The sequence below is a fragment of the Arachis duranensis genome, chromosome 2 (assembly GCF_000817695.3).
Source record: "Arachis duranensis cultivar V14167 chromosome 2, aradu.V14167.gnm2.J7QH, whole genome shotgun sequence".
NCBI lineage: Eukaryota > Viridiplantae > Streptophyta > Magnoliopsida > Fabales > Fabaceae > Arachis > Arachis duranensis.
Window position 1 is genome coordinate 20,190,013 of NC_029773.3, and position 9,493 is coordinate 20,199,505.

The window sequence follows — 9,493 nt, forward strand, 5'->3', positions numbered from 1 at the left end:
TTGCATTGCATGTAAGTGAACTAATATTTTTTTTTTTTGAAAAAAATGTTCCGATGATTGGCTGAGGTGAAGAATGGAACTTTAAAATAAACAATTATTTTTAAAAGTTGGGTACTATTTTGTATTTTATACTACATTAGAAATGTTATGCAATTCTCTTGTTGAAGTTTATTCTATGTTCTATACATATGTAGTGTTATTCAGTGCCGATTTAATTTAATGTATTGGAACTTGAAGGAGTGTATTAGAAGAAGAGTCTTGTTATCTTTGTTTTCAAACCCCAATTGTGTTGGTTCAGCTGCCAAGGATTCAATGGAAGATGTATGGGATATTTGTTACAATGACACACAGCCATTTGATAAAGCTCCTTAAGAAATTGCATGGATTGGTAGTGTTACCATTTTAGCCGACCCACCTAGTGGGATAAAGCTTTGTGATGGTTGGTAGTGTTACCCTTCTTCCTATTCTTTCTTTGACTAAGTTTTGGAGGGAGACCGGCTTAATGACCCAATGTTGAGAATTAATTATACAAATCATTGAAGGCTCGTTATTGTTATGGTGTAAATTTCAATAAATTTTTCTCTGTTCAACAGATCTTCTATAATTATTTTAGGGTATATGCTCAATTTAATTCTTTTATGATTGATCGAGTCATTTTAGTTTAAGAAATTGTCAATTCGGAGTCAAAAGTCCATCAAATAGTTTTCCGTTAAACAGCATTACTGGTGATGCGAATTGTTATAGTAATGCCAATGCTGGGGCCCATCCTCTTAATAGGCATTACAAGCATTAATTAGCAATTCACAATAATCACAGTAGCAATATGGCAAAGTAATATATGTGTACTCTATTGACAAATGAAGTACTCAATTGATATATAAGGCAAGAATCAACGAAATAGTATACCGATACCACTCTGAGTACAAGGGAGGTCTGCACTATCAATTATCAAATAGCAACATAATTCCTATCCTTTTCTTGCACTATAATTCCCGTTTTACATCATAACCTATTTTCCAATCTGTTGTAACTAATTCTGACCTAACTAATTTTGACCATAGCACAAGTTAATAATTCTCTGTGATGCATCACCATAGCACAAGTATGGGTGGTTTTCTCATCCTTTTGTTATTTGGGTTATTCTGTATTTCTGTATAATGGTTTTTTTAGACTCATTCTCTTGTTTTTTGGGCCCCAGTGTTGGCATTATTATTACTATTCGTAGGCGTACAAAGAATTGTGTTTAGATATTCTAAAGTGAAAGAATTTTGTGTTTAGATACCCTAAAGTGAAAAAATTGATAAAATAATAAGTAAGGTTAATTACTATTGAATTTTATAATTTTCATGAAATGTATGCTTTACTATCTTAATTTAAGAGTGATTAATTTTTATTTTACTACTTTATTAATTTTCTCCCTCTAAAGAATTTTAATCCAATGATTCTTTAGGTCCTCTAAGAGGAAAGGAGAGTTTTCGTTCTATTTCATGTTGCAAGGCAGTAGTAATACTGTTTTTTTTTTTCAGATTAACTTTACAAATACCATCATAAAAGTCATTGCATGATTAATTTTCAAAAAGGTTAAATTATTCTATTAGACTATGATGTACGGACACTGATACGGACATGAGACACGATACAACATGGGATACACAGACACACAAATTTTAAAATCTTATAAAATATGGGGATATGACATATATATATATATATATATTTTAGATGAATTATAATAAATTTTGATATTTTATTAGTATTAAAATATAAAATAATTTTTTAATGTCTTCTTTTAACTAGATAAAAGAATATAAAATAATTTTTTAACTATTTTTAATATCTTTTTTTAACTATATAATATTTAAAATATTTTTTATTTTAATAAATAATAATATATATTATTTCTAAACTCATTTCAAAAATACATGTTAAGAATAAGGCTGGACACGCTAACACGTGATGGTATTTAGGTGTGTTCGGAAGAGAATTTTTCTTTTTTATTAAGACACGGTTGGACACGACAGACAAGCGTGTTGGAAGAGTGTCGGTGAGTGTCGTGTCCAAAATGTGTTCGACACGCAGACACAGTAACTCAATGAAGTGTCCGTGCTTCATAGTTATTAGATGCTATAATTTTTTTAAATTTACAATATGTTCTTACATTTTAAAGTTTTTAATTTAGCTTCTATACTAAATTTAAATTTGTAATTAGACTATTTTTAACCGTAAATATTACACAAATGTTTTAATTCATATTTTACCACTAATAAATATGTTTAGTATATTTTGTTAAACTAAACGGTTTTAGAACAATAATAATGTAATTATAAATTTAAAATAAATGTAAAAATTTAATTAAAAACTTTTAAAATATATAAATTTAATACAATTATAAAACTTAACGGTCTAATTTAATGTTCGTTTGTCGGGTTCCAAACAGATCGGATGGATAGTTGTAGGGGTGAGGACGCCTTAGCTTGGGTCGCACTGCTTACGGGTAGTCGAGTAACCGAGTACTTGTCTTGGAGAGATGATGAGGGGGGTGCCACCTGCAAAGACACTCCGACGCTCAAGTCAGTAACGTGCAGGCGGGCAGAATAAAGAGTTGAAAGGATATGACGTACCTCGGGGAAAGAGCCAGCTTTCTCTTTATATACATGTCAGTCATGGGCCCCCCATGGAGTCAGGCCCATATCCCAAAGGACGCTGTCCCACAGCCGCGTGTGAGCCGTACAGGACGCGTGTCCGGGTCGGTTGGAGGGCGTGCAACCGGGTCGGGTAGGCCTTGAGCCGGGTCGACCCGTGCGAACGCCGGGCCAGGCCGTAACAGTGCCCCCACGCGCCAATGGTAGTCGCGGGAGCTACCAATGGCGCGTCGCCTTCGCGTCTCGTCTGGTCGGCCCTTCGTGGGAAGGGTATGCCCCCAACGCGCGTGTCCTTTGGTTGCACAAGCAACCGTTTCATCGCATCGTTCCTTGCGCCGAGCATTGAATGCTCATAATGGTGTGGAAAAACCCTGTTTGAAAAGACTGCTATGCCCCCAGGTGTTTCGTGCCTTTGGGGAAGCAGTTTTTTAAACTGTTCGGTTTTGTGTTTCTGCATTTTTCCACACTTCCCATTCTTCTCCTTCTTCTCATTTGACATAAGATCTCAGAGTGTTGCTGTGGCGTCTTTGCTCATCCTTCCTGTATTTTCCCAGACTTGCAACTTCATCTTCTTTCCATCAATTTAGGTAACTTTCGAATCAATCTCCCTTTTATGTGTTATTTCTGCGTGTTGTTGTTTGGTTTTTTGCTGTTGTGGCGCAGCCTTTTGATTGCGACTAGATGTGTTAGGGGGGAAAGTACCATTCCAGGATAGGTTTTTGTTGTTCTTTTCGTGCTTTAGTCTCGTTTGGCCTTGGTCGGGGAGTCGTGGGGGTAGTGTCTGTATTCGGCCTGAGCAACCGATCTCTTAGACTGACTGGATGGTCCCCCCATGTAGGTATGGCTCGCACGGTTTCCCGGGCTTCCGTTAACCCCGCGGCGTACGATCCATATGCTTGGGTCGTTTCCGACGTGAAGGAATCGCCTAATCAAATGGGCGAGGAGGAGCTCACAGAGTTCCGACAAGCTGGGTACTTGTGTGGTGGGACTGACGAGGAGGCCAATTACGACGTTTTCGTCCCGGCTCCTCACGAGCGATTGTACGAAATCAACTTCCGACCCCGCCAGGTCGCCGACTGGATTTGGTTCTACAAAGCCATGTTCACTCAAGTCGGGGTTCGTATTCCGTTTTCAGCCTTTCAAATGGCGCTTTTAAATCGAATTTCCGTGTCACCGTCGCAGTTGCATCCGAACAGTTGGGCCTCGATCCGCTGTTTCGAGATGGTCTGTGAATATCTCGAACTGCCGGTGTCCGTGGACGTTTACCTTTTCTTCTTCACCCTCACAAATCCTTCCAAGGAGGGGAAACACAAAAAAGGGTTCATGTCTTTCCGGTCTGCCCAGGGTCGGAAGATTTTCGGTTTGTTTGAAGATTCTTACCATGGGTTTAAGGACAAATATTTTAAGGTCCGCCCTGCCAAAGGTCGTCATCCCTTTTGGCTGTCTTTGGAGGGGGTACGGCTCATCCCGACTTATTGGAGTTTCGGGGTAGGGGCCAATACTTTTATTAAGGTAACTTATAGAGGCATGTCGGCGGTGGATAAGCAGATTGCCGAGGTGTTGATGGCAGTTTTTGGGAGGAACCAAGTAAATCCCCACCTCCTCATGGGTGACCGGGAGTCCGGTCGTAATTATATTTGTGAGAAGCTTTTTACTTTACTCTACCTTTTTTCCTTTTATTGATATTATGTGGCGATTAACCGACCTTCTTTGCTTTCCTGCAGTGGATATGTCTGCGTCGGTGACGGGTCTTCCCGACTTGTTTCAAACCTTTCTAGGTGGTGGTGATGACGAGGAGGGTGACGAGCAACCCACCCCTGAGGGGCCTGATGCTCCTCCGGAGGGCAAAGATGTTCCCGAGCAGAGTGCCGCAACCGACGAGATCGGCACCTCGGCTCAAGGTGCCACGGTTGAAGGTGGCAAGGCAGTCCATGCCTCCCCTTTCCGCGAGGTGATTGGGACTGGGGGTTCCGTGCCTAAACCGGACGTTGAGGTGGAAGAGGTCCCCAACCCGAAGAAGAGAAAGAAGGCCTCCACGGCGTCGTCTAGCCCTGAGGGTGTCCTTACTGTCATGGAAAGGAATTTTGACGCCGGGAACTTCATAGACTCCCAGCTGATCCCCGGTACCGAGGAGTATTTCCACGAGTCATCCCTTGCCGGGCAGGCAAGGTGGATGTATCGCACTCTCCTGCGCGGCGCAGTCATAGCTCGGAAGGCCGAGTTCGAACTGTCCGGGATGGAGTCTCTCCGCAGGAGGTTGGATTCTGCCGGGAAGGCTAATAACGAGCTAAAAAGCGAAGTTGAAACCCTTCGGGAGCAATTGACTCAATCTTCGGAAAAACTGGACGCTGCCGAGAAGAAAGCCACTGCTGCCGAGCAGAAAGCTACCGCCGCCGAACAAAAGGCAACAACTGCTGAGAAGAAACAGAAAGAGTCGGACGCGACGGTTGAACGTTTGGTCGAGCGGGAAATGGCTTTGGAGGGTCAGGTCGGCGCGGCGCAAAAGCGTGTGGCCGAAGTTGAGAAAGAGAAGCAGGTCGTAGAGGCCGAACTGGCAACATGGAAGGCGAAGTATAAAGACGTCGTCAAACAGGGGAAGGGTGCGATTCTGGCGACCGAAGAGGCTCTTAAGGCTCAGGTCAAAGTCATTGCCCCCGAGTTCGACACATCGGCAATCGGTGTTCGTAAAGTCATCAAGGATGGCCAAGTTGTCGATGTCCCCAAGAAATGAATCCTTTGTTTTAAGGTTTTTGTTTAGCCGTTTTGTTTTGGCTTGTGAATAGTCTTGATTTTAGCCGTTTTGGCTTGTGAACAATTTGATCTTAGCCGTTTTTATTTTGGCTTGTGAACAATGACCTTTTTGGTCGCTTGCTCGTGTTGCCGCGATGAACCTTTTCTTATTCGTCCGATCGCGTTATCGTTTCTAACCGTTTTGGTTTATAGTTGTCGTTTATTCGCCTGATCGTGCTATTGTTCCTATTAACCGTTTTTGGTTTGTAGTCGTTTATACCGGCGGCCCATGGCCTTTCGTGTAGTTATTTGTTACAATGGTAGTTGATGATCTCCCGGGGTGATCAGTCCCGGGTCGCATGTCGTCGTTAGTCATGACGAGATGGTTTATCTGAAAAGCGGAGATAAAATAGGGTGGAGAATTTGCACGAGTATATCTTATTCGGTAACCACGTAAAAGGCTTAAAAGTTACTATAAAGTTCAAATGACAAATTAACTACTTAGCTAGATTAGCCGGCGTGTCGTTCCGTCCTCTAGGAGTAGAATCTTCTAAGGTTGTCCGCGTTCCATGTCCTCGGGACCTCCTTGCCATCAAGCTTTTCTAACTTAAAGGCTCCTTTTCCCATCACCTTTTTGACTCTGTAGGGGCCTTCCCAGTTTGCCGCTAGCTTGCCCTCTCCGGGGGTCGGCAGGCCGATATCATTTCGCCTTAGGACGAGGTCGTTTGGCTCGAATTCCCTCTTGAGCACTTTGGTGTTGTAGCGCAGAGCCATTCTTTGTTTTAGCGCCGTTTCTGTCAAATGGGCCATTTCCCGGGCTTCATCTATCAGGTCCTTTTCTACGGTTTCGTCTACTCCTTTCAGAAGCAACCGCGGACTCGGTTCACCGATCTCTACGGGTATTACCGCATCTACCCCGTACGTTAGTCGGAAAAGAGTTTCCTTGGTGGAGGATTGCTCGGTTGTTCGGTAAGACCAGAGGACCGATGCTAGCTCGTCGGCCCAAGCACCCTTTTTGTTGTCCAACCTCTTTTTTAACCCTGAGAGGATAACCTTATTGGCGGACTCCACTTGTCCGTTCTCTGAGGGTGTTCTACCGAAGAGAACCTTTGCTTTATGCCCAGGCCGTTGAGGAATTCCATGAACTTCTTGTTAGTAAATTGCGTGCCGTTGTCGGAGATGACGACTTCCGGTATCCCGAATCGCGTTACCACCTGCCTCCACATGAACTTCCTGCAATTAGATGAGGATACGCTGGCTAGCGGTTCGGCTTCTATCCATTTGGTGTAGTAGTCAATTGCGACAATGAGGTATTTGACTTGCCCCGGGCCGACTGGGAAAGGCCCTAAGAGGTCGACTCCCCATTGAGAAAATGGTCGAGAAGTCGTCAGCAAGCTTAACTCGGAGGCCGGCGCCCTGGCGAAGTTGGCGTTCTGTTGGCACTTTACGCATTTTTTGACGAACTCTTTGGAGTCTGCCATCATCGACGGCCAATAGTATCCGGCTCGGATTAGTTTCCTCGCCAGGGCCTTGCCTCCGATGTGGTGCCCACAGCAGCCCTCATGGACTTCCCTTAGGACGTAGTCCGTCTGATCGGGGTGTAGGCACTTCAGTAGGGGTTGGTTGAGCCCTTTCCTGAACAACTGTCCTTGGATGACGGCGTATTTGGCCGCTTCCCTTCTCAATTTTGCCGCGTCCTTTTCATCACTGGGGAGTTTGCCGTGTTCTAGGAAGTCGGTGAGTGGGTCTAGCCATGAAGAACCTAGGCTTGTCACGTGCAGTGTGATTGCTGGTTCTCTCGTCATGCCTTGGATGAGAGACCGGTTCCCTTCCCCTGGCTTTGTGCTGGCCAACTTTGATAGGAGGTCTGCCCGTGTGTTCCTTTCTCTAGGTACGTGGTGGATCGTGACCTCTTCGAACTTTTGGCTCAAGCTTTTAACCTTTTCCAGGTACTTCTGAAGCAAGGGATCTTTGGCTTGGTAGCTACCGTTTACTTGGGAAGTGACGACTTGGGAGTCACTGCATATTTCCAGTCTTCTCGCGCCGACTTCTGCCGCTAGGGTTAAGCCTCCTATAAGGGCTTCATATTCTGCCTGGTTGTTCGAGATGGGGAACTCGAATCTGACCGACTGTTCGTATACGACTCCAATTGGGCTTTCCAGGATGATCCCGGCACCTCCGAAGGTCTGGTTGGAGGCTCCGTCCACATGGAGCCTCCACCGTGTGCCCCCTTCCTCGCTTGCGTCCCCCGTCACTTCTACTAAAAAATCCGCCATAGCTTGCGCCTTGATGGCTTGCCGGGGCTCGTACCGTATGTCATATTGGGAGAGTTCGATGGACCAAGTCATCATTCTTCCCGCCAGATCGGGTTTTTGGAGTACTTGCCGGATCTCTTGGTCCGTCCTGACGACAACTTGGTGACTCTGGAAGTACTGTTTCAACCTTCTTGAGGAAGTTAGGAGTGCCAAAGCTAGCTTCTCCAACTTGCTATACCTTAATTCTGCTCCTTGCAAGGCCCTGCTTATGAAATAGACTGGCTGTTGAGTTCTCCCGTCCTCCCGCACCAAAACTGCGGCCAGGGCTTCACTCGTTATAGCGAGATATAGGTATAGTGGCTCTCCGTCTTTTGGCTTCCCGAGAACGGGTGGTGCCGCTAGGATTTCCTTGAAGTGCTGAAAGGCTTCTTCACATGCGGGAGTCCACTCAAACGCCATCCCTTTCTTCATGAGGTTAAAGAATGGCAAGGCCTTTGTTGCCGAAGCCCCGAGAAATCGAGATAGTGAGGTCAGCCGTCCTACCAACCTCTGCTATTTGCTGGTAGACTTCCACGATGGGGAGAGTGAGTGGAGTGTAGTTAGTAAACTTCCCGACTCGAGGGAACGGCCTAGGTGCTTTGTTCGATGCCTCCTCCCTGGCCTTCTCTTTTGCTCTCTCACCGTCGCCACCGGACTGCCGAGCCTGGCCGTAACCGGACTGCCGCTTATTGGCAGCCACGACTCGGCTGACTTCCTCGTCGTTTATGTACTCCTTGGCCACCGTCTAGATTTCATGCATTGTCCAAACCGGCTTCGTGGTAAGGTGTTTTCGGAAGTTCTCGTTGAGGAGGCCGTTTGTCAGGCAGAGACTGGCCACCGAGTCGGTTAAGCCGTCGATTTCCAAGCATTTGTCGTTGAACCGATCTAAGTACCTCCTGGTCGGCTCTCCCTGTCTCTGGGTTACCCCTAGAAGGTTGATAGGATGCTTGGCCTTTGCTATTCGCGTTGTAAATTGGGCCAGGAATGCACGGCTGATATCTGAGAAATTGTAGATGGAACCTTGAGGGAGGCCGTTAAACCATCTGATCGCTGGTCCTGCTAGGGTTACCGGGAAGGCGCGGCATCTTACTTCGTCCCCTACTCCCTCTAGATTCATCCTGGCTTTGAAGGCCGTGAGGTGTTCTAGAGGGTCTTGAGTTCCGTCATACCTCATGTCCGTTGGTTTGTCGAAGTGTTTCGGCAACCGGACCTCGAGGATAGATCGGTGGAACGGGGTGACACCCATTATGACGGGTTGCCGGGTTCTCTCGGATCTCCCTTTCCCGTCCTCGTGACCTCTTGCTGCTCGGCGGGTGGGTCCGCCTCGGGAGTAGATGATCCTGTCGTTTCGCCTTCTTATTATGGGTGACTCCTCCCGCGTGCTCTCCGCTTCCGTCCGGGAAGCGGATGTACGCCGCTGGCGGCTTCGGTAAGAGTCTTCCTCCTCGCTCCCGGGAGATGGGGTAAAGCTGGGATCGGTAGACCGTCCATCCCGCTCCCGGTCGGCTAGCTGTCGCTCTAAGTTCTGGACTCTGTGGCGTAGCTCCTGCATTATTATGGCGCTATCGCCACCAGTTCCCCCGAAAGGTCGTGTTCTCGCGTGCTGTTGGGGGGACCTCCGCCGCCCCCTTAGTGAGGCAACGGAGGCTGCCCCCTCCGCTCCAATTGCTCGAGCTTGGTCCCCGGGGCCCAGCACGGCTTCCATTTAGGTAGGGAATCCCCACAGACGGCGCCAATGTTCGTTTGTCGGGTTCCGAACAGATCGGGTGGATAGTTGTAGGGGTGAGGACGCCTTAGCTTGGGTCGCACTGCTTACGGGTAGTCGAG

At 46.4% G+C, this 9,493-nt stretch overlaps 2 protein-coding genes across 3 annotated transcripts in view; one reads left to right on the forward strand and one right to left on the reverse strand.

Moving 5' to 3' along the window:
- LOC107473913 (uncharacterized) overlaps nucleotides 1-590 on the forward strand; it is a 5,821-nt gene extending 5,231 nt beyond the window's left edge. Inside the window, exon 7 of one of the 2 annotated variants that reach the window (XM_052256201.1) lies at nucleotides 299-590. In XM_052256201.1, the coding sequence (XP_052112161.1) occupies nucleotides 299-406 (108 nt within the window). In that variant the 3' untranslated portion in view covers nucleotides 407-590. Of the gene's footprint in view, nucleotides 1-237 lie in introns of both variants that reach the window. The other variant, XM_016093505.3, reaches the window with a different exon arrangement.
- Nucleotides 591-6,406: 5,816 nt separating this feature from the next.
- On the reverse strand, nucleotides 6,407-7,513 carry LOC127744867 (uncharacterized; the record flags this gene model as incomplete). The annotated part of the gene is given in 1 exon segment (XM_052257673.1): nucleotides 6,407-7,513. A coding segment is annotated over 1 exon segment (1,107 nt), but the record flags the coding sequence as incomplete, so codon positions are not given.
- Between the last annotated feature and the right edge of the window lie 1,980 nt (nucleotides 7,514-9,493).